The sequence below is a fragment of the Antechinus flavipes genome, chromosome 6 (genome assembly GCF_016432865.1).
Source record: "Antechinus flavipes isolate AdamAnt ecotype Samford, QLD, Australia chromosome 6, AdamAnt_v2, whole genome shotgun sequence".
NCBI lineage: Eukaryota > Metazoa > Chordata > Mammalia > Dasyuromorphia > Dasyuridae > Antechinus > Antechinus flavipes.
The window spans coordinates 162,546,921-162,571,779 of record NC_067403.1 but is presented as its reverse complement, the minus strand read 5'-3'; the positions used below and the strand labels follow the sequence as shown (position 1 = coordinate 162,571,779).

Below are 24,859 nucleotides of genomic sequence, written 5' to 3'. Positions count from 1 at the left end.
AACCTGTCACCCACTTGCTTATGCACTTAATCATTAGAGTAGTTCAAGATGTAGCTGAGTTCAGGAATAGCTAAAGTGGTTCCTGAAAGCTTCCACTGATGGGCAGGTATTGGTTCTAAATGGTAGAGGGTAGATTACAGTTAGTATTGAAGAGGGACCAACCTGAAGGCCCAGGTCACAGAGATGCCCTAGTGGAAGAAATATATAATAGGATTGGGGTGAGAAATCCTGAAACTGATGAAAAAGAGGGGGGACTGAATGGGACTGATTAGATGAAGTTTTCTCAGTTTATGAGACTAGGCCTAAGCCACATGATCCCTACACTCCCAGAGTCAGAAGATCAGGCCTTGGACCTTGGGGTGCAGGAAGTCGCATGATCTCTGGGTCTAGGTCTCTAAAGGTCACACCTCAAGTCAGTGACAGGAAGTTATAGGAAGCAGACAACATTGGTGACCATTGGTCAAGGATGGTTATTTCCTTTTAGTCTATCCAATGAAAAGACTTGGGTCTTTTGCTATTTTTCTGACTTGTCAGGTCAAGCACATTTTGGGAGCTGAGATCCTTCCTGAGATGCTAGTTTTCTCCCTGTAGGGACTAAATAAATGCTTTCTCTTTGTACCTAAAGATGTCTGTGATTAGTTACTTTGGGAAAGGGGATCTCGCATTCATCCTACACAATCTGCAATAATTCTGAAAGGGTCTATGAAAGCCACATTATTGCTAGCTTTAAATACTGAGAAATTTGTATTTTGTTTCAGTCCATGTGAAAAGTGATATAGGCATTTAAACTAGTGGTGCCTGTGGGTGGAGAGGAATGAACACTATACTGTGGAAGTCCTACTGAAAAGAACTGACAAATTGCTGTGATACTGGGAGCAAGAATCAAAGATGAATCCAAAATTGTATAATTGGTAACTAGAAGGAGAGAGTGGATACCAGAGTTGGGGTTTGAATGCATGTCTGATTATTACACATTTCATTCACTTTCTGCTGAATTATGGTGTCTCCCAGTGAGTGGCAGATTTTTTTATTCCACAGGGTCAGATGATTTGAACTTTACTTATTGCCTACAGTTTTCTCCAGAAATGTTCTGATGAACTAAGAATCCCACAAAAAAATTACATTTAAACAAAGATTTTAGATCATTCTGGTTAACTTTGGCTAGTTGTTGAAAAAATTTGTTTAAAAAAAATTATGTGTATTTTTGGGAATTTTCAGAACTCTGCTATCCATTTCAATAAGCATAGTAAAGTACATGTAGATCTTTACTTCCTACACATTCAGAAAAATTCTTTAGGGAATTCCAGTTTTCTCAATCTTAAGCTTGGCTAATCTTAGCTAATGTTTCTTCTAAAGCTGTACTTGTACAGTTGTTTCTTATTGAACTGGGAGTCAGGAAATTAGTTAAGACCCTAACTCTACTACTATATAGCTTTATGACCCTGGATAAATAGCTGTTCTCCATGCTAATTTGTTTCTCTTTTGTAAAATGGAAATGATATTTGCACAATCTGAAGAAAAAGGAAAATGTGGAACAGCTTAGAATTTAGAGAAGATGATCTTTTTATTGAATATATCAAGTTTGAGATGCTATTGGCATATCAAAGTGGAGAGTTCTGAAGAGAAATTAGCACTAGGTAGATCTCTGAGAAAACTATGTCTTGGAAAAATAATTGAAAGGATATCTTGTTGCTTCAAATAGATTGGTTGATGTGAACACACTTCCTTTGCTATTCCTAGCATCAGATTGAAGTGTAATGGATGAATGAAAAAAAAAAAAAGTTTTTTAAGCCTGTAATGTTTGCTAAGTTGTATAGTAAGTGTCATAGATACAAATAGAAAAGGCAGGAACTTTGCCCTCAAGGAATTCGTTCTAATTCTGAGAAACAACAGATAAAAGAAAATTAAAGTGTAAAATGAATATAAACATCCCAAGACCCAATATCAAGGCAGTTGGCAAGTCCCAGGATAATTTATATTGTTTTGCCAGTCAGACAACAGGAGATGTAGGGCAGGTGCTAATGCCTAGTCTAGTATGAGATCATCTTAGGAGAAGGAATAGAGCGGATGACTCCCTTCTCTCTAAGATGCTGATAGGTTTTGGGCTCTCTGGCTAGGGAAAAATGATGAGAAGAGGCAGAGAGAAGGATGTCTCTGGCAGTGGTAGTAGTCTTCTTGCTACGTGTTCATCCCTCATGAGTTCAAGAGGAAAGGATAGAGGGAAGCAAGTCTTTTGGTTTCCTCTTTTGCCTATGGTCCTGCCACTTGGTTTAAAAGATGCAATTTTAGTTTCCTTTTCATATATAAACTGAGTAATTGAAATCCTGAAACAGGTCTTCCTGTTAGTTGACATTTGTGGTTATCTATGTCATTAGTGGAGTAATATGTAAATAAATAATAACTTTAGCAATATTCAGACATAGTGTAATGTGTGAAATGAAATGTATTTTTCTCTTTTAGAATAACAGATACTATTGGACCAACAGAAACCTCAATTGCCCCAAGACAGAGACCAAAGGCTAATTCAAGCACTGCCACTGTTAGTGTACTAGCAATTCAGAGCTCAGCCACACCAGTTAAAGTACCTGTTCCTAGTGAAATTGGTAACCATAGGCTAAAAGGTATGTGACTCTACCTTTGTGAATGAACAGTCAACTTTATACCCCCTTTAGTTAGACATATATAGATATACATTATTGGATTTTATATTTTAAGCAGAAGTGAAGTATACAATTGAAAGATCTGTCCAAGTGTTCTTATCTACTTAGATTCATTAATATTTTAGGGTAGTAACAAGATCCAGAATGGAGCTACTGGCCAGAGTACTTGTTCTTTTTTCATATCTGCCTTGGCTCCAGAGACATGTAAAGATTTCCTAGTAGTAGGAGAATCATATTGGTTTCTAAATGTTTTCAATAGTAAATTATTCCTTTTTGAAAGAACTTGTCACAATTATTTATAATCTATATGCTATTCCGTTACATGGAATACTACCCACAAAGTGGGTAGTCAATGTTGTTTTATAGTAACTTGTGCTAAATAGCATAATGTAACCTTTTTTTTTTTAAATCTTTCCTTATCTAGGATATTAGATCTTGTGCTACCAAGTGACCTGACAGTTTGGCTATTATCGAAGTGTCATTTTCCTCAATTAGTATAAATAGTGCCATGCAATAATTGGCATCTTTCATAGTTCCCTTAGTTGAGTTGCATTCTGTCAACATCCTGAACTTTTCAGGGTTTTCTATAGCTGATTGAAGGAAGTGGTAAAGGTATGATAAAGATGATATAGCTGTATGTTATACAATAGCATACTTTACTATGCATTTTTCTGATACTTTGTAACTGAAATAACTTGTTGCTTTTTCAGAAAAATATTTCTTATGCAATTATTTGTTCCCATTAAAAATATTAAACTGTAGTTATATATAAACATTTATATTTTTCTTTTGGGAGGAGTTGATAAAGGGAGACAATTTAGAAGATCATGATTATTTTGTATCTAATAAAAGGAGATAGTAAAATATAATGTCCTTTGGTAGTCAGTTTTTAAAACTCCAGTAGCTTTATATTTATGAATTTAAAGCCTGTCTTCCAAGAAGGAGATAAAACTATGAGACAGTACAGTGGCAGTTATCAGCTGGCTTTTTATTTGAAACTATACTTGAGTTTCTTTTGAGATTAATTTAAGAAAAAAAATTTCTAGAGTAGTAGTATTTAAGCTTAGTATCTTTTGTTTTCTGTAAACAGAAATTCCTGTAATTTTATTCTGTTACCAAGAATATATAATGAATTTCAGAACAAGCCTTTTAGAAAATACTTTTGGAATTGAATTATCTCTAAGAAAGTGTTCCCTCTGATTTATTTTTAAATGGACTTTAGAAAATATTTCCTCTAGGATTTTTGCATTTTCAAAATTACATTTTAGAAATGATGAGTTGGGGTTTTGGTTTTTAGTCATAATTTACCTCTGTCCCTGACCCATAAGAAAGATTATAGAATTGAGAAGGGGTCTGCCAGTAGCAGAAGCTTATGTTCTTGAACAACCTCAATGACACTCTGTATTTTAGAAGAAGCCAGGATCAAGATTGTTGAGTTTATGTGAGATCTCCCTTTCATTCCTCCTCTTTTTAAATATATTTATCTATTTTTAAATTTTTTTGAAGAAGTTTGCTGGTTGTTATTGGGAAAATCCTCAAAAGCCAGTTTGTGATTCAATAACTTGAGACTCATTTATCTCCAGCCACCAAGAGATACTAACTAGGCATGCAGTTTGACAGTGTGCAGGTGTGAAAATTGTTTTAAATATTTACTCAAAAAATTAGTGAGTTTTGAAGACTGTTGGTCTCAGTTATTGTAGAAGTCATCTTTAGAAGGAGCTACAATAAATACGGAGTTTAGTAAAAATAGATAAAGACAAGAATTGCAACAAATGAGGAGTGGGGGGAAGGTGGAGGGGCTATATAAATTTGAAACTAGTTAACAAATGCCTTTGGAAATATATTTTAGGAACCTTGAAACTTGGAAACAATCAAGAGATGGTGTTGACTCAGAGTCAGCAGCCTCCACAGCAACATAGAGTACTACAGCAATTACAGCAGGGTGATTGGAGATTGCAGCAACTTCATCATATACATCACCCTTACCAATACCAGCAACAGCAGTTATTCCAGGATGCATATGTTCAGCAGGTAAAAAAAAAAAAAAACTTACTATTTTAGGATTTTCACTTACATTATGAAGTTGGTTTATTTTGTTCAGAATAGTTAAGTGCCTGTCTAGTTGTTAGTCAATATTTTATACATTTAATATCTCAGGGAGTTGTTTAAAAATGCAATATACATTTAATTTGCATTTCTTTGTATTTATTTTTAAAATTTCTGCTATATCAGAACATTGATGTTAGAACCTGCTTTTCTGGAGTGCGGGACATAATAAACATTTCTCATCCTTAAAAGCCCTCTGATTTTTATTTAAAAATCCTGCTTCATCTTGTAGTTAGTAGAAACATATCTTAGCAAATGGGAATATGGACTTCTTGTGGAGAGAAAATTAAAATGGTATGTGCATCAGAGTACTTTGTCATTTTCTGCCTTAGCAGAACACTCAGATTCCTAGTAAAAATAATATATTATTTTGAAAGAGTTATACAATGAGATGATTGAGGCCAGTTCCAGTGATCTTGTGATAAAGAGAGCCGTCTACACCCAGAGAGAGGACTCTGGGAACTGAGTGTGGAGCACAACATAGCATTTTTATTCTTTTTATTGTTGTTTGCTTGCATTTTGTTTTCTTTCTCCTTTTTTTCCTTTTTTATCTGATTTTTCTTGTGCAGCATGATAATTGTATAAAATGTTTACATATATTGGCTTTAACATATTTTTTAAAAGATGTTTAACATATATTGTATTACTTGCCATCTAGGGGAGAGGATGAGAGGGAAGGAGGGAATTTGGAACACAACATTTTGCAAGGATCAATGTTGAAAATTAATCATGCGTGTGTCTTGAAAATAAAAAGCTTTAATAAAAAAAGAAATATTTTAGAATTGCATTTCAATATCTAAAAAAAAGAGAGAGTTATAATAATAATCACTCTCCAGAATATTTGAGAGCTGATTGCATCTGTCGGGCTATATATATTAATAGTTCATTTTCATACTTCCCTATCCTTCTCTCCCCATACTTTGCCCAAAAGTCTCCGACTTGTATCCCTATGAACTGAAAGTGGACAAATAACAAATGGCTCAGGGATCAGGCAGAATATGGTAGCAACATAGAAGATAGTGCTGGGCAGATGATACTTTTCTCTGATTATTCTACTTTTCAGATGTGTGGCAAAAAAAAAAAAAAAAAAAAAAAAGGAGGGAGGGATTTTAATGGCTTTGTACAGTTCTAAGTCCGATTCAGATCTATCTGGTGATTCCAATTTGGAATGAAATGAGAACACTTATTTTTTTTTTAAAGGGAAATTTACTTAATTCCATGGGAAAAGATTCTGGAAAGTCAGTGATTTGAGCTTTAATCCCCAAACTCTTCCAAGTCTCTAGAATGGTTTCATTGAGTTATAGGGAAAAACTAGTCTAGCCTGCATGAAAGGGACATGACTAGATATTATTTCTATTAGGTGTTAGGGCTGATACAGAACAATCCTGACCTAGAGATAAGATAAGTCTATCACACTCAGCATTTGAGGAAAAACATAGGCTAATGGAGAAACAAAACCATAATAACATTAAGTGTTATATCTTCCTAAAGGGATAGATGAGTATGGAGGGAAATAGGGACAAAAAATATCATGCTATTCCTTTTTGTCTTCAGAATTTAGCTCCTAATGCTTTGGTTAATGTTGGGGATAAAAGTTGGGAAGATGGATTTTGTGGGTTAGGAATAGTTCACAATGAAATCAGTGATGATGATAAAGAACAGTACTAGGCAAGGAGCAAGGCATAGACTATGACATTTTCAGCATAGTCCCTAATTCTTATGATGCAAGGTCATAATGTAGTTGAAAGGTTATAACTCACTTAAATACTCTCTCCTCTGGGGCTTGAGGTGCTATCAAGACTCTCATAATCCAGTACACTCATTTTCCCCTGGTCTAGCAGCCAAAATTTCCCTCTCCTCCAACCCTTATTAGGATGGTGGTGTTGATATTAAATCTTTTCCCCTTTAGAAGCTTCTGCTGAGGAATCCTTTCTGTGGAGGCTGGGTAAAGATTCCCTCTCAATTTTATTCAGAGGCTTAGGATTGTCATCAAGTAGATGAAGGAATTCCCTTCCTACAGGTAAATTAAAATTCCTTAGCATGGTGTTCTTACACCCACACTCACACCCCCACACCCCCCCACAATCCTCCCCTCCCTACATACACTTTCTCCCCCACAAAGGGGAAATTATCTTTTTTATGAAGACCTGAACTGTTTTTTTGTGGGAGTATTAGAACCTGAATATCTAAGCAATTCTTTATAGCTATTATCTATCTTTTTTTTTTTTTTTTTTTAAAGCTTCTTTTAGATTCTGGCTATCCTAGACCAAAGCTTCTCAAATTGTGGGTTGAGACCCCATGTGGACTCATGAAAATTGAACATGAGGGCTGTGAAAAATTTGAAAATGGTAAAAGATCTCTGAACATAATGAACAAAAAACTAGTTCAAAGTCAGTGCTTCTCCATTTTGTATTGAATGATTTCATGGCAGCTTTGGTTTTGAACACTTTGCACTCTGTGTGTACCTATACTGCCAGTAATAACTAGGCTTAGATTTGAGAGGGGGTGGTGTAAAAATTTGTCAGATGCAAAGAGGTTTCTAGTGGAAAATGTTTAAGGAGCCCTATTCTACACCATAGGATCTCTGAAGTTTTATCTTTGGTATAAAAGTTGTATTCTGGACAGGTTTGAGAGGTCATAAGAATTGGAGAAAATGTCTCGTCTACTCATGTTACCTGGAAGTCCCTCTAGTAATCTTAGTCTTAATGTATTCCCTCTTAAGATTGTCCCCCCCCCTTCTAGCATACCAGTTAATATCTTAACAAAAAGTTTGTTCTCTGAGATTGTCCCTTAAGATAGGACAATATCCATCCTATGTATTATATCTTTGTATAGCTGTTTGCCTACTGTCTCTTTTCTTCCCTCCTTAGACTTTGAACTTCTTAAGAGCAGGAATTGTTTGTTTTTTTACCTTTCTTTATCTTCCCAATCCTTAATATGTAGTAGGCACTTGTTTTTTGACTGATTTCTCCTCCATCCTAAATGCCAGATGTTTATCCCTGAGCCCTACACATCAGAGGGAAGCGGGGAATCACTTGGCTTTCATTCAGTGCTTACTCTCTTCAGCAAATCAGCTCGGGGCATTTGGCATGTTTGTCCATGTCTTTGATTTGGGGAAATTCCCTGAGATCTTGGGGAAGTTCAGAGACTGCTGATGTTTTCTATTCAAGGTCTCAACCTCAGTCCTAAAGTTTGGAAGTGGAAAAGTATCCATCTTGTCTAGCCTCTACACAAAAGGTGGTTGTCCAGATTGCTATTTAACGGCTCCAAGTGGGAAGCACACTACTTCTCAAGGTATCTTTGGACAGTAATAACTGTGTGGAAGTTTTTTCTGTCTTCTAGCCTCTTTGAAACTCCCTCCACTGCACCTTGGTCTGACCTGTGGGGCCAAATCTAAAAATTTCAGTTTCTTTTCAGTCTCTTCCCATAGAACATGGATGCAAGGCTATTCAGTATCCTCCTTTCTAGATACTCTCTAACTTATAAGTATTTTTCTTATCATGGTTCTGTGGCTGAACACAATACTCCACATGTAGTATAATAAGGATAGAGAATGAGGATACTGTACCATCTCTGCTCTGAGAAGTTTTGCCTTTATGCAGCCCAATATTGCATTAGCTTTTTTTGATCAGCATATCACACTGCCGACAAATATTGAGCTTATATAGTCTTCCCATTACAATCCTCAGATCCATTTTAGAGCCGTTTTTTATCTGTGCTTCCCCCATTGTATTCTTGGGAAGTTGCTTTTATTTATTTATTTTGTACCCAACTGCAAACTTTACCTTTATACCTAGTAAAATTCATCTTACTCAGTGTAGCTTATTGTCGTAATCTGTAAGGATATCCTTTTGGATTCTCACTCCCATCTCTTGTGTAAATTACTATTCACAGCTTTGTGTCATCTGCAGACTTAATGGACATAGCAACTCTTTTTCTATCCAGTTCATTGTTAAAAGTACTCAGCAGAACATGACCAAATATTGATCCTTGGATTCTTTGACTAGAGACTGTCTTCTATTTTAGCCATTGACAACTACTTCAACCATCCAGCCAGAGGGTCATTTGGCAGGTTTTAAATATCAAATATAGTCTTAAATAGTGCAGCACTTTTCTTGGACAATCTTCAAATGTGACAGCCTTTAGGGAGGATCTAAGTCTACCATAGCTGATGGGCCTTAAGATAATATTTCCAAATACAAAGTTAAGTTTAACAAAAGCTTTTTTGAATTTTTATTATCTTCCTGGCACAATTCTTAGATTCACAAAGTACAATTACATCTTAAAGTTGCTACATGCCTGTGGTCAGTTTTCTTCCTAATCTCACTAATTCATTTATCTTATGCTTTCCCTCCCATTGAGATTTGTGATGTGTGGTAAGAATCATCTTGCTAGAGAATGCAAAGTTTCTGTGTCAGTACATCTCATCTCCCTGGGGTCTCCTTCCTTCCAGCATACCAGTTGATATCTAACAAAAAGTTTGCCTAGCACTGGTATGGAAAGAGTTTTTAGCAAGTATACAGCCTTGATTCATTTTGACTGAGGCTCACTTCATCTGCATTAGCCATGGGAATACACCTTGTCATAAACTTGTATCAGATTTGAGCAATGTTTTACTGTTTCTGCACTGGTTTTTTTGTATTTAGTTGAGCAGGAAACTAAGGCAATGAATTAATTAACCCTTAGTATCCTGAACTAAGTAAGTATCAGAGACAGTTAAATTATTAGGAAAATCTAGATTAGTATACATCTTAGTAGGTGTTGCTTTTATAAAAGATCTGGCTTTAGTAGAAGGTAGTCATGATATTGTTTTTCCCTATCAACAAAAATGTTCAATTTATTCTTAATGTATTCATTACTGCTAATATTTTGGTAGTGTTAAATATACTTAAGAAATGTAATTTTGTAGTGTGAGAGCTCCCTGATAGAAGCATGGAGTTAGATTTGGGAGGGGTTTTAGAAGTCCCATTATATAAATATAAAATAACACCCTTGTTTTATAGATGGAAGAAATGTAGGCTTCTAGAAATTGAATGATTTATCAACACAAGTGACAAATCCAGGCTTTCTAAGTTCTAGCTCTCTGCTGTTCTGTTACTCTCAGATGTACTCTATGATATTGTGCTGTGGGACAGCCTTATGAAAGTTTTAGAACCAGTCTTGAATTTAGAAGAGTAGCATTCAACCTCTAGCACATGCTGACTGTCACGCTGGCCAATCCATATACTCTAATTTTAGACAGTTGCCTAATTCCCTCCAGACTACATTTTAAGCTTATAAATTAAAGTATAGGTATCAGAGAGAGTATTTATTTGTGTTAGTAGAGTTAAGTTCTCTTCAGTGATAGTTCCCTAAATCACAGATTTACTTATCCATTTTCCTATAAGTGTTTATGTATATGTTTCTCCTGATGGAGTGCTGGACTTCAGGTCAGGAAGACTTAAAATCCTATTTCAGACACTAGCAGTGTGATCCGGGCAAGTCACTTTACTTCTCTACTTAAGTTTTCTCATCTGCAAAGGGAATAATAATAGCTTCTACATTTTAGGGTTGTTGAAGGCCTACTAAGAACATGAATATTATGCTCTGTCCTTAAGGTTGTATAAATGCTAGTTATTATTATTTTGTTTTTGTATTTTCAGCTTCTAGTATAGTACCTGGCAAGATGCTTAATATATTTGTTGATGGATTGATTTGGAGACATTGATCAGTTGCCTATTTTTGCTTGTGTTTTCACTCTGGTATTAGCAGGCAATGCAGCAGCAACAGATAGTCCAACAACAATTTTTAATGCATTCAGTGTATCAACAACAATCTTCTGTATCCCAGTACCCTGCAATGGTAAGTGTTGTATGGTTTCTAGAATATTCTTTGTAGACATGATAAATTAAGTGTATATAATTTTTGAAAGATGTAGAACAAGATCTTAATAATTCACCATATTTGTATGTGTGTATGTGTGTGAGCAGTTGGGTTTAAGTAACTTGACTAGAGTCATACAGCTAGGAAGTGTTAAGTATTTGAGACTGGATTTAAACTCAAGTTCTCCTGACTCCAGGACTGTTGCTCTATCCATTGCACCATCTAGCAGCTCCTGATCATAACATTTTATAAAAAATTTAGGATAATTATTTGGCAAGGATGCTTTTCCCCAAACAACAAAAAAACAATTTAAAAAGAAAAAAATGCATTCCTAAATTTGATTTAATTTTTTGAACTTGACACATGAATTTGTATATGAGGTAATCAGTAAGTTGACTATAATTTTACTTTTCTTATGGCAAAAGACCATATTTATATTTGTTTCATATTTACATGCTGTTTTAAGAAGTCCTGAAATCCTTTGGTACAAACACAAATGGAAATGTCTTTGTTTCAGAGAATAATTTTGTTTTCCAACTCTTAAGAGTTCCTTTTTTACTGTTTGACTCAGTTATATTGAATGACCCCAGGCTTGGCAACACTTATTACTGATATTTTTCCCTGAATTCCCTCAAAAATAAACTTTCACCAAATACAAGTAATGAGGGTTCTGATTTTCTGGGTTAGTAAGTGTGTGGCATTTATCCTGTGAATACAGAAAGTAGTAATAGAAGAATATCATGTTGCTGAGACTCAGTCAAGATTTATGATAGCATTTCCTTCTTTCAGATGCAGCAGTATCAACAGACTTTCTTACAGCAGCAAATGCTTGCACAGCAGCGGCAGCCACAGCAACAACATTCACCTGAGTATCTTACCTCCCCTCAAGAGTTCTCACCAGTTTTAGTTTCCTGCCCCTCATCCCTTCCTTCCCAGGTTGGAGCCATAATAGACTCTTCTTACAGTGCCAAAAGGCAAGTATTTTTCTAATAGAAAGTTTATTTGAATGTAACCTTAAAATATTACTCCCATTGCATAATACAAGGCAATTTCTAGAGAGTACTTATCTCATATAACTTCTTTTTCTCACTTTTTTAATCCTCCTTGTTTCTTAAGTCTGCTGCTAATAATGAGTGGTACTTTAAATAAGGATTAACAGTCTATCACCACCTTGGCATTCAAGACTTAAATAAGTGACTGTACTAATGCAGACTTTTTGACTATATACACACTTTGAGGACTTGGTATAGAAAATGGAATACAAGCAAAAAACAAACAAACAAACAAACAAAAAAACACCTTAAACAACAACCAAAACTTTCACTTGTTAAAAACATGCTTGTTTTCCATCCTAACTTATAAGTTATCCATTTAATTGCACCTTGTTTATTCCTTAACCTAATTTTTCAAGGTAAGTTTATTTTAAATTCTTTGTCTCATAGTTTATATTTACCCATGCTTATTTGGTATTGAATATTAAACTTAAATAGACTTTTCCTGCTGTCATCCAATTCTTTGCTTTTAATATTTTCTCAAAAGTTTCTGACTCCAGACTTTATTTACACACATGTATATGTTTATTCATGTTTTCCACTATTGAAAAAAATACATAGTTATTGTTAGTATCTACAAATTTTAGGTTAATGGCTATGGGGAGAAAAAGTTGCTCTAGTGAATTGCTGTCAATTTAGTAAACGCATGCTACATCCTCTGCACATTTGTTCATGGATATGGTGGGGATACATTGATAAAAGCAAAGCTGCTCTTACCCTCAAGGAGTTCCATTAGTAGGAGAGGCAGAAGATGGACCTTAAAGAAGCTACATGAATGAGAGGGGGCCACTGGGTCTTTGAAGCCTAGGAATCTGACTCTGAATCCCACTCATTATATTAACTTGCTGGGTACAGTGCTACCTCTCAACCACAGTTCCAGTCATAGAAAGATCAGTCACCTCAGCTGAACCAGTAAACTGAATGTCTTGGATCATTATTGGTTCTTGGGTCAGTGTGCAGGGATAAAGGCAGGTGATACTACACCAACATTTCTTGTCATTGCCTGAAATAATCAGTCACATATGTGGACCTTGATGTGCCAGACTTAATCCAGCTTCAGAACTTAGTGATAGGAGAATTCCAGCTGAGACCCAGAGGGAGAAGAACTACCCTTCTCTCTCTTCTCTTCCCTCTTCCCCCATCCCCTGCCCTCTTCATTTTGTCTTTCCCCTCCTTTCTATTTCCTCCTCTCACAAAAAGCTTGTAGAAATGCAGGTTTGCTGTTTTTTTTTAAATAAATATAATCTCATTTTGTCCTCTGACAACTTTGGGAGACAAGGACTCTTTATTTCCCCCATTTTATGAGGAAACTGTACCAGGTAGAAGCTGAATGACTTACCCAGGCTCATAGAGCTAATAAATGACTACAGTAGGATATGAATTCGGGTCTTCTTGACTCCAGGTCCAGTGCTCTATCCATTGTACCACTTACCTGAAAAAATTATTATTGAAAAACCCAAAGTACTTTTGTTTATGTAAATTATATCTATTAATATTTACTATGTTAGTAGTAGTATGAAAATAGTTTTGACTATATAGACACTTTGAGGACTTGGTATAGAGTTATATTGTCAGCAATCCTTTTATCTTTGTACAGATGTATATCTAGGGATTCTTGGATTATTTCAAGCTTTAGGGAGAAAACGGAGAGCTTTTGATTCTGGTATGAATCCCCATCAAATGCAGCCTGGTCCAGCTGGGGACATATTGTACTAGTGGACCCAGGGAATGGGAGTGATAGCAATGGGACCTTCCCAGGGCCAGATCATAGGTGAAGGGCAGGGAAGAACACATTCTTTTATCTCCTCAGAATGTTGTCTTCTGGGGAGGGGAGAGAGAGCCCTCCCTTCTAGTACTGGATGCTTCATGATTGGGGTCTGTGGCCTTATATTGCTAGCCTAACTTCTGGAAGAAAGAATACCCATATATTTATGACTTGGGGCAAAACCCTACTGGTTCTGTGTCACACGTGGTTCTGGCTATATCTCTTTTAAACTTTAACCTTTAAATGATAGGAGGATGTATATTCAAACTTTTAATTAACCCCTTCCTCTTGCTTAATTGATCTGTAGGGCAGTTCCTGATGCAGAGGCAGCTGCTACTTTTCCAAATCAAAACCTCAATAACCCCCCTGACATGTCGGGCTGGAATCCATTTGGAGAGGACAATTTCTCTAAGCTAACAGAGGAGGAGCTCTTGGACAGAGAGTTTGACCTTCTGAGATCAAGTAAGGGATGCTTGAAGGCTTATTTGGCTTCCCAGTAAAGGAACCTCTGGTTAGTCTCTATGATCTTGGGAATGTGTGGAAAGTTCTTTTGGAGCATTTGAGGGCAGTCTTAGGTCTATCTTCTCTCCTTTGTGTCCATCATCCAAGTGTGTTGTGTTTAAAAACCAACCACTTGATATCGATTTCAGATAGCAGAAAATCACCTTGCTCTTTTAATTCTGAAGACTATACATTATTGTTTTTAAAATGAGACTCTCTTAGTATGAAAACAATGTTCAAATAAAACTACCAGGACACAAATTAGTTGCTTGCTTTATTAATTATTTACTGCTCTCTTTTATTGTACATCCAAATAGGCAATTCTGTGGGGGAGCAGGAGGGAGGGGAAGTTCTGAAATGCCCTTTGAAAATGCCTGAAAGAAAATATGGTCTACTACATTATGTTAATGTTTTGTAATGTCCTTTTGATGAGTGGCTACTTGTAAGGGCTGTTTTATTGTTCTGACATGGCAATAGTTAAATAAACTCCTTTCTTCTTCAAGTCAGATTATCTCAATGTTTTTACTTACAATTATTTCTATATTTCTAAATCCTGATGCATTATTTTAGACTTTATCACATATATGTCTTTATATATGTATATATGTGTACACTTATAATCTTATAGGCAAGGTTTATGGGGGAGAGTAGGGAAGGACATATATGGAAGGAGAGTATTTCCTTTTTAAAAAGCTGAGTCTGAATAGATGACAAAGAAGGAGACACAATATTTTTTCCATGGTTTTATATATTTTTTGACATCTTCGGACAGGTGGACATCTTTCTAACAAAAAGATTAGATTATAGTCCCTAGTTTTTACTTATTTTTCTTTTGGTGTCTCACATCATAATTCCCGGTGAAGCTGTTTCCTACATTACATTGGATAGGTACACCAAAAATTGCTAGACTAAATGATCATCTTAAAACAAACAGTTTGAGATTAAAATGTTTGTTGTATCATATTTTCTGGTTACTTGGTTAAAAACAGTGAAATAATTGTAAAATCAATTGAGAAAATGAGTTCTATTCAGCAAAACAAAAATTTCAAAACTACTATGGCAAAACCAGCATCATGGAACATTTTGAATTCTTGTGTTTAAAAAAAAATGTTACATACTTTTAAAAATGTACAGCCCCACTAGAAAGACCTGAATTCAAATCCTATTTCAGATTCTTAATAGTTATGTGACTCTTTGCCTCAGTTTCTGCATCTGTAAAGCTGGAAAAGGAGAAGGCAAACCACTCCAGTTTCTCTGCCAAGAAATCCCTAAATGAAGTCACAAAGGGACACGACTGAAATGATAGAATAACAATATCATGACATTTATGATGTTATAAATATCCAAATAGCCCTTGCAGAAAAAAAGTTCCCTGCCCCCTGTTTTAGAAGAAAAATATCCAGCCTATTAACAGCAACCATTTGAAATTGAAATATGTATTTTAACTGTAAAACTTTTTCAATGGGATAATAATCACAGATCCTCGTTCTGTGTGTAACTTTTCTCTGAGGGCTTCTAGGTGTTTAAAAAATGTAAGAATTGCCTAATTAGGTTGTGACCCTATATGTAGATTTTAATTCATTATAGGAGTAGTAGCATTGCCATATTAATTTTTTACCTTATAAATTCCATATCACCTTGAAAAAATAGTCTATATACTGTGTTTTTAAAGCATGCAGTCTTACTGATATATCTAGATAATGCTTTATTTTGTCTGATTTAATATTCTTATACTAAGTTGGGTTTGTCATTAATTTTTTTTTCCTAGCTTAATTTAAGTATATCTAATTACAAGATATGTAACATTTGATCTATACTTACTAGTTCAAAATAATTAAATTTATCTCACTATTATACTTTTTTTTTTTTTTTTGCTGAGGCATTTGGGGATAAGTGACTTGCCCAGATTTCACAGTTAGGCAGTGTTCAGTGTCTAGGACTAGATTTGAACTCACATCCTCTTGACTTCAGGACTTCAGGGTTGCTGTTCTATCCACTGTGCCATCTAGCTGCCCCTACTAGTATACTTTCTTTTAAAAAAGTTTGTGTGTTTTCATTGCCTTTGTATTCAAAGATTTTAGATTAAGTGACTTTACAGAAACCCAGTGCTAAATAGCAAGTTCATTGTCTTCCATAGGAGCTTTAGATAGAGGCTTTAGAAGCAATTTTTTTTTAAACTTACAACTCATATGAGCAGCTACACGTTTTACAGAGAAACAATAGTATCTTTTCACTTGTTTGTAGAGAATTTGGTTTTTGACATTTAAATCTTATATGATCAAACACTTGGCTAATTAAAAGTACATGTACAGGGCATTTAAAAATAAGCAATTTACATAATTTTGCATTTTCTACAGAAATAACAAATGGAACATATACAAGTACATGCTTATCTGTAGTTGGCTATTTTTAGTTATGAAAGTTTTATGTATGACTGGCTTCTTTTACTGATATACAGTAAAATAGAATTATGCTAAAATTTTCAAATTTCAGTTATTAACTGACTCTTTTTATCCTTCCAATATTAAAATTTGTTACTTAAATTAAAAAATATTTTAAAATTGAAAATAAAGATTTAAAGTAACTGAGAAATAGCATTGTATTTATAGCTGCAAATATTAGTTATACTTTAATTTTAATATTTAGGTCATATATACAAACCATTGAACTTGACTTTTTAATAATATTTATCTAGGCAGGCAATATGGAAAATGTTGATCTTAATACTTGTGACGTGATATTTGTATTTTTATATAGTCTGTTATGTAAATTTAAAAAAATCTTGAAAAGCAGTTGTTTTTATACATCTATACAAACTTTTAAGTAAATGATTTCTTTCATTGAGAAAAGTGACAAAATCTGTCATTCAGGGTATATTTTAAAATTACAGTTGGAGATATTTCCTCGTATCTATCAGAGAAATTAATGTTTAACTAGAATTAAGAAAACAAATAGGGAGATTTGAGTTGGCATTTTTTTATACAAATACAAAGTTACCTTGATTTTTCTTTATGTTTAGAGAAAATAAAATTCCCAGTGCTTTTAAGTTTGTTTTTAGAACATTAATTTAGAGTGATGAAGAGAGGCATATAATGGCAAGGAGAAAATAGTTAAATCATTAGGACCTTATGTAAATTAGCCAGGAAACTCAGGAATTATATTAAGAGAATATGATTTAATTTAGAAAAATTTAACCTTTGTATGTCTAAGGAAATATTTAATGCAAAAAGCAAATTACCTTTGTTTTAGATTATGTAGTCTGTATATATGTAGTTAGCTGGTAAGCCATTTGGAGTATTGTGAAATAAAACAGTACTACCATTACTTTTTTCAATCCACTAGAGGAAGAAGAACATAAGTATTGTTTAAAATGAATTTGTTTTTTCCTAAGTAATGGAGGCCATCACACCTGAAAATAGGTCCCAATAAGAGAACTGACTGTTTCTAGCCATGAAATCACAAACCAGTTTTTAATAATTTCATATCATAGGCCTTGCTACCCATTTCAGAGTCGATTAGGACAGAAGGAAATTGACCTGAGAAGAGCAGGCTGTACATTGGCACCCGAGTTGGGGATGGAAGGAATGGGGCAGGATTCTTCTCCCACTGTCTTCTGCTGCTCCTGACACATTGATGAGTTTCTAGGACTGAAATTGACTCACTAGAGTGTGATGGAAGAAGGGTTTTCCAATTAAGAAATATAGCAACTCTTAGATTTATGTTTTTAGATTGTACTATATACACCTCTTATAAAATTAAGCACAAAATGAAAGTATCTTCCCTATTCCCCCAGGAATTCAGGCAGCATCATGTAATGGAAAAAGTAGTATTCTTGAATCAAAAGATTGGTGATTGAATCCTACCACCACTTAGTCATGTTCCCCTTGGGCTAGTCAGTTATTCTGAGCCCATTTCCTTTTCTGTAAAATGAGTTCAATATTATGTATCTCAAAAAGTTGTGAAGATTATTTGAAATAATGTGTTTGTAAATCTGAAAAGGCTTTAAAAATGTAAGCTTTTTAAGAAGTTTTAAGGAGTGGAGAGTTGGTAGCCTCTTCTCATTGGCAGCCATGAGCTCATTTTTATGCCAAAGTCCTTTCTTTGACATATCCTTGACTCACATATTCCCGTTTGGTCTGTCTCTGATGACAGGTTTCTCCCCACTCCTTTTTGAAATGTCTGATGTGCAGGAAATAGTTTTCAACTTCCCAATAATAATTGCTACCACTTTACCACTTTACACTTTACAAAGTTTGTGGAAAACTTTATGATTATTGTCTCTTTCAATCCTCATAAAATACTTGTAAAACTGGTGCTATTGTTATCCTGGGTTAACAGATGAGGAAACTGCAGTTAAGAAAGATTAAGTGACTAGGCCAAAGTTAACATGAGCTTTTTTAAGTGTCTGGGGGGTAGGATTCAAACACTGGTCTTCTTGATTTCACCTTGCTACTTAAAGAATATAGATGATATAAGATCACTTGGTTATTTGCATTTATTTTGTTATTTATTATTTTTGGAGCCAAGTCTTAATTTGTATGATTGAGGGAATTTCCTCTACCATCACAGAATACCTACATTTGCATAATCTTACAACTGAGTCATTTAATCTATAATCCATTAACTTTGGTTTTTTAAATATTTTGATAACTTTTAACAAATGGCTTCCCCTAGTAATCTTATGTATTTTATGTGTTAAAAACCATTCTTCTGAGAGCCCCAATCTTAAAGTTACTTGAGTCACTAGAGAGCCTTGCTCACATAGCCAGTATGTTAGAGGCAGGATTTGAACTCGGATCTTGTCTACAAGGCTATCTCCATATAAACTACATCTTGTGTAAATTAAAGATCACCCTCTAATATGTTAAATAAATAAAAAGCAAAAAATTATTTTTCATCGTGTAGCAAGTCACAGTTATACTGAGCTAAATTACAGGTTATTCTCAGATCTTAGTTTACTTTTTGAAACAATTGAAAAAAATGCCCCCTTTTTATTATATTCTACAGCATCGTATAAACAAGAAATGACATGCTTAGACCTGGATAAGGTTTTGTTTTGTTTTTTTTAATTGATGGGAACAAGGGAAAATGGTGTAACTACTATTCTCTAGCACAACAGTTCTCATATTTTTTGATCTAAGGATTGTTTTGCACTCTTAAAATTATCAAGGATCCTAAAGAGCTTTTTTAATGTAAGCTTTATCTATTAATATTATTTAATATTTATTAGAAATTAAAAATGATAAAATGTTATTCATTAAAATAATTATCCCATTACATATTAAACTATAAGAATAAACCTTTTTCCCAAACAAATAATTAATTAGAAAAAGAGGCATCATTATTATACTCCTCTCCACTCCCCGACCTTTCTTAATGTCCAGCTGATTAGAGTACAGGTGGATTCTTATGTCTGCAGCTGCTTTTGGGCTATTTTATGTATTGCTTTGGTTGAAGCATAGGGAGAAAATCTAGCCTCACATAGACATGTAGTTAGAAAAGAGCAGTATCTCAATAAGCAAAATTTAATGTCTTACTATTATTATGAAAATACTTTTGAACTTAAGATTCCCTGAAAGTGAATTGGGAATCCCCAGAGATTTGACAACCTCACTTAAGAGAATAGAGATCTGCTACTTTAACATATTGAGTGTACCTCTGTAGAAATACTTAAGGGACAAATTTAGAAAATATATTACCTACATAATTTGTACAATCCATAAATGGATATTGTACAGTTAGCCCAAGGCTTAAAAGCTAATTTTAATTCCACAGGAGCATTTAAACCCTTTCAGGATTTTGCAGGGATACATGAAGTTTGAAGTAGAACCTGTTACATGGATGTGAAGAGAAGCTGTGATCCCAGGTCTCCGTCTTGTTCACAATATTAAGGAAGAGGGAAGAATGTGCAGCCAATTATTGCACTATAAATTAGTGTTGATCAGCATATGCTGAATGCTCGTTGCATATAGATCATTTTACTAAGTGCCACAAATGACAGAGGGATGCATGAAATACTTGTCCTGAAAGAATGTGAAACATGCACTAGTGAAATGACTTGTGATTGATTAGTGAATCAAATCACTTAATACAAAATAATTTAAGGTAAAAGCCATTTACATTCAAATTAGAAGGCAGGACCCACCTATTCCATAGGCTCTTATGTCATATGTTTTTCTTTTTTTTTTTTTTATGTTTTTCATAAATATGATTCTGGGAGGGAGTTTTAATTTGATGTATTTTGATGTATTTCCAAATTTGTGTAATGATGAATTGTCATAATGGAATCCAATGTATTGTGAAAGAAAAGTATCAGGAGACTTTGAATAAATGAAGGCACAAAACAGACTTCTTGTGAGACATGTTGTTTATTAAACACGTCTGACATATAGTAAAATAAATTGCCTTAGGATTGTCCCCAAAACATTTAATAATGGATTTTTATGTATTTTAAGTTGTTAGAGTTCTAATGTAGAATGTAAGCCCCCTGAGGGACAGGACTAATCAGTTTTTATGTCTTTATGCCTTGTGCCTGATACATTGTAATACTAATAAATACTTGTTGATTGATTATATATACTTAGCACTTATTTGAGAAAAGGACCACCGTTTTTGTTTTTTATTTTATTTTATTTTTTATTCTGTTTCATTTTATTTTTACAGACAGGTTCGAGGAGAGAACATCCTCAAATAAGAATATAGACCCACTTTCTGCTTCACAGAACCACCCTCCAGAAGATCCTTTTGGTTCTGTACCTTTCATTTCTCACCCAGGCAAGTTACAGTTGTAACCACATCACTACCATTAAAAAAAAATAAGTTAATTATTTTAGGTAAAGCAATTTCACATTGAGCCAAATATGTAACTACTGAAAATATATTAGAAAAATATTTCTCAGCTTAACATTTTCATCTTCTTCATTTTAATGTAGCATAGAATACCATGGAGGTACTGACTTATTCAATTGTGCCTTTGCTGGGATATCAAATGATATTTTACTTAACAGGGTCTGTACTTTTTCATATCTTCCTTATTATGGAATCGTGTTGAAAATGAAAAGTAAACATCTGGAAAAACCATCCTTTTGTTTTTAGAGATAGTTATATATAACAAATGAGCCAGATACTTCTATTCCCCGTGTTGAACATAAGAGAAGCCAACTCTTGTTTCTTTCCGGGAGGCTCTTTTAATCCATTTCAGCTTACAGAAACATTCAATTTTCACTCATTTTTTATTTTTAGTTTGTATGGGGTTTTTTTGCTCACTCATTCTTGTCTCCCTCTTGAATATTAAGTGTCATTTACAATTTTAGTATTTGGGAAGGAGAATACTTTTTCATGTATATCATTATATTCTAAAAATTATAACTTCCTTCTATATTCCTCAGACATAAAAGATGTTTTTCAAATTCTTGTTGAATTAATGTTATTCAATAAGTAATTTTGATGGTAGAGATATAGAATCTCATCTTCTGACAGCAGTAAATTTACTTTATTGATAAATTTTTTTAACTTTTTAAAGAATATCCTATGATTTCAAGAAACAATTCTATAAAATATGGTTATATTTTTGTATGCTAATGAGCATATTCAGACTTCTCATTGTCTCGAGTTCCTTTAAGGGGGACTGGACTTGTTATTATACTGCTTATAGGGAACTCCTAATGTGCAATAAAAGCTAGTTTGACGTGATTCTTAAAATAGCCTGGGAAAGTAAAGATTGGTTTTAGAGACTTGAAGAACCAGAGCCTAGGGATTTGGAGAAAATAATTTATGTAAATTGAAATGATTAAAAACTGGAATCTTACATGAGATGTGCTACCTTTTAATGTACAGCAAAAGCCCACTTATCTTTTAAAGGATGGGAATCTGTTTAAAAGTGAAGCAATATGAGAAATATATTGGAGAATTTTAACATAAATATTTCTTTGGCCTTCCAGAAGTGTGTGTGTATGTGTGTGTGTGTGACATATTGCTTTATCTTGTATAAACTGTTTTCTTAGTTCTTCTTCATTCTTCGCCAGCTCCTACCCAGAATTCTTTGAAGTAATTACTCTTGTCATTTTTTTATAATACAATAAAATTGTATAACATCCTTGTATCACATATTCAGTGTTCAGTCATTCTCTACTTGGATAGTTTTCTTTTTACCTTTTCCTTTTAACAACAGAAACTATGTTTTCCTTGCAGCTGTTATTTCCTTAACAGTATTCTTCCTCTTAATCTTCCTTTCCTCTGTTCCTTCTTCTCCCCTTGACTTCTCTATTTCCCCAGTTTCCCTTTTGGGTTTGATCTAATTCTAAACTCTGGGTTAAAAGGAACATGCATTTCTGGTTTCTTCTTAGAAGTTAGCATCATATCATTATGTAATAGCTCTTAATTTTGCTCAAATACTTTGACCTTTCTGGTTTTCTTTTGTATTTGCATTTTAAAATTTTTATTTATTCTAGAAAGTTCTCAATTCCATTAAAGTTTCATTTCCCTCTAGTAGGATTATTATACTCACCTTTCTAAGTTTGTCACTCTTTTTCTGTTAAGTTCCAAATTTCCCCTATAATTTAAATTTTTTTATTATGCAAGATCATTTCTTCTAGGTGCTCATATAGAAAAAAGTAGATTTTCTGGTCCTAGTTAATTGTTAATTGCTGATTTAAGGCTTTGTGTCTAGGCCAGGTTCTTCACTCTACTAGGCTTTAGGTTCTGCTTGGTTATGCCTTCACCACTAAAATTATATTTCCTGAGATCTCTTACATTCAGAGTGGTGGATTTTTAGGATCATCTCTGGTGTCTAAGATGGGCACTTCAAGTCAGTCAGTAAGCTTTTATCAAGAACTTAACTCTATGTTAGGCATTGTACTAAACCCAGGGAATACAATTATAAGCAAAAAAAAATTAACAGTCTCAATTCTAGAGCTCATATTCTAATGTGGGAAGATAATATTAAAGGAAGCTAAGGGAGAGGGAGGAAGGTAATCACTGGGGAGGCTTGATGGAGAAGCCTGTATTAAAGCTTGGTGACAAATGAAGAGAGATAGCCTGGGCACTCTCTGTAAAAGAGGTTCTAGAAGGAGCCTTGGAAGCTCCATGATCTTGAAGAAACTTTCTAAAATAAAGAGGTTTTTGGAGCACTGTGAAGGTCTGGAGTATAGCCTGTTCTGGGATATTCTTAGGTGATAGTGTGATTGAACCCTCACAGTAATATTAGCTTATATCCCTCCCCTACCTTTCTTCCATGGTTAAACTCTGAGAGGTCTATCTTTATTTGATCCCTCCACTTTAGTTCTTCATGTTCTCTTCTAAACACAGTCTGACCTCTGACTTCATCATTGAAATGTCTCTCAAATTGCCAGAGAGCTTCTAACTTATCAGATTTAATGATCAACTATTTCTCCATCCCTAATCTTGACTTTTCTGCAATTTTTGATGCTGTTAATTACCTACTTCTCCCTCTCTTTCTAGATTTTTCATAATTCTGCTTTCTTGATTCTCCTCCTATCTATCTGGCCATTGTTTCAGTTTTCTTAGGTAGTTCTAGACCAGAACTGCTGATAGTGGATGATCCCCCAATAATCAGTGTGTGGTCTTCTTTCTCTGTACTTTGATCTCTCAAACTCTGGCTTAAAGTCCTTTTACACTTAACAACCCCCAGAGAACTTTTGCTTATATGGGGTTATATCTTGATGTTTACCATATTAGAAATTATAATGCCTTAGAATTATGAAAAATAGTTTTGACCCTCATCATTTCAGACCTTTACTACTATTATAGTCTTCTGATTGGTCTCTGTTTCTCTGAGGCCATCAGGTGGAGCAGTGATCCTTTAAAGAGTTTCAGTGACTCCTGGTCTATACTTAACTGATCTCTACTTTGTGATATCAGTTTCTATAGGTTCAATTTTCATTTTTTTAAACAAAATGGTTCTCATTTATCTAGGCCTGACCCCTAGTCTTGTATCATCAACTGCCCAATGGACACATTAAACTCATTATGTCCAAAACAATATTTGTTGCCTTCTCCCCAAACCTTTTATGAATTTCTCTATTAGTGCCGAGGGCACCCACTCCCATTCTCTCAGCAATTCAGTCTTGAATCTCAGTATCACCCTTTTTGAAAAAAAATACTTTTTGACATTCATTTTTGATTTTGATTTTCATATTTTTTCTCCATTCTTCTTTTCCCTCCTTCCCAAGATAGCAGTCAGTTTGATACAGGTTATACATGTACAATCATAATAAACATTTCCATATTAGTCATGTTATGAGAGAACAATGAGAACAAAAGGGAAAAATAATGAGAAAAAAAAGAACAAAAAGTGAAAACAGAAAAATTTCAATTTGCATAAGTTTTTTCTCTGGATGTGGATAGCATTTTCCATCATGAGTCTTTTATAAATGTTTTACATCATTTTATTGCTGAGAGGAGAAAAATCTATCAGAGTTGAACATCTGCACAGTATTGCTGTTATTGTATACAGTGTTCTCCTGGTTCTGCTCACTTGACTCAGCATTAGTTCATGAAAGTCTGTCTAGGCTGAAGTCCACCATCATTTCTTGTAGAACAATATTCTGTTACATTCATATGCCACAATAAGTTCAGCCATTCCCTAACTGATGGCCTTTCCATTGGTTTCCAGTTCTTTGCCACCACAAAGAGAGCTGCTGTAGACATTTTTGTACATGTCTATCATCCTTGACTCCTCACTTTGAGTCATCCAGTCTTTTGCCAAGTCTTGTCATATCTATCTTCACAACATCTCTTGTATATATCCCTTTTTCTCTACTCAAAGCCACCATCCTGATGGAGGCCCAGACCCTCATCATTTCATAACTCTACTACTATTATAGTCTTCTGATTGGGCTCTGTTTCTCTGAGGCCATCAGGTGGAGCAGTGAATGGAGAACACTAGGCCTGGA

General features: G+C 34.4%; 2 protein-coding genes across 5 annotated transcripts in view; one reads left to right on the top strand and one right to left on the bottom strand.

Annotated features, from left to right (window-relative positions):
• BMP2K (BMP2 inducible kinase) overlaps positions 1 to 24,859 on the top strand; it is a 108,612-nt gene that overhangs the window by 72,999 nt on the left and 10,754 nt on the right. Inside the window, exons 10-15 of one of the 2 annotated variants that reach the window (XM_051965099.1) lie at positions 2,461 to 2,621; positions 4,510 to 4,691; positions 10,518 to 10,607; positions 11,418 to 11,602; positions 13,753 to 13,907; positions 20,610 to 20,720. In XM_051965099.1, coding sequence (XP_051821059.1) covers positions 2,461 to 2,621; positions 4,510 to 4,691; positions 10,518 to 10,607; positions 11,418 to 11,602; positions 13,753 to 13,907; positions 20,610 to 20,720 — 884 coding nt within the window. Of the gene's footprint in view, positions 1 to 2,460; positions 2,622 to 4,509; positions 4,692 to 10,514; positions 10,608 to 11,417; positions 11,603 to 13,752; positions 13,908 to 20,609; positions 20,721 to 24,859 lie in introns of both variants that reach the window. The other variant, XM_051965098.1, reaches the window with a different exon arrangement.
• The window catches only part of PAQR3 (progestin and adipoQ receptor family member 3), a 33,826-nt gene continuing 31,825 nt past the window's right edge, over positions 22,859 to 24,859 (bottom strand). For all 3 annotated transcript variants that reach the window (XR_007948131.1, XR_007948132.1, XM_051965101.1), the window contains one exon: positions 22,859 to 24,859. This exon is cut by the window's right edge and continues 1,520 nt beyond it. The gene's annotated coding sequence lies outside the window, so the exon portion shown is untranslated.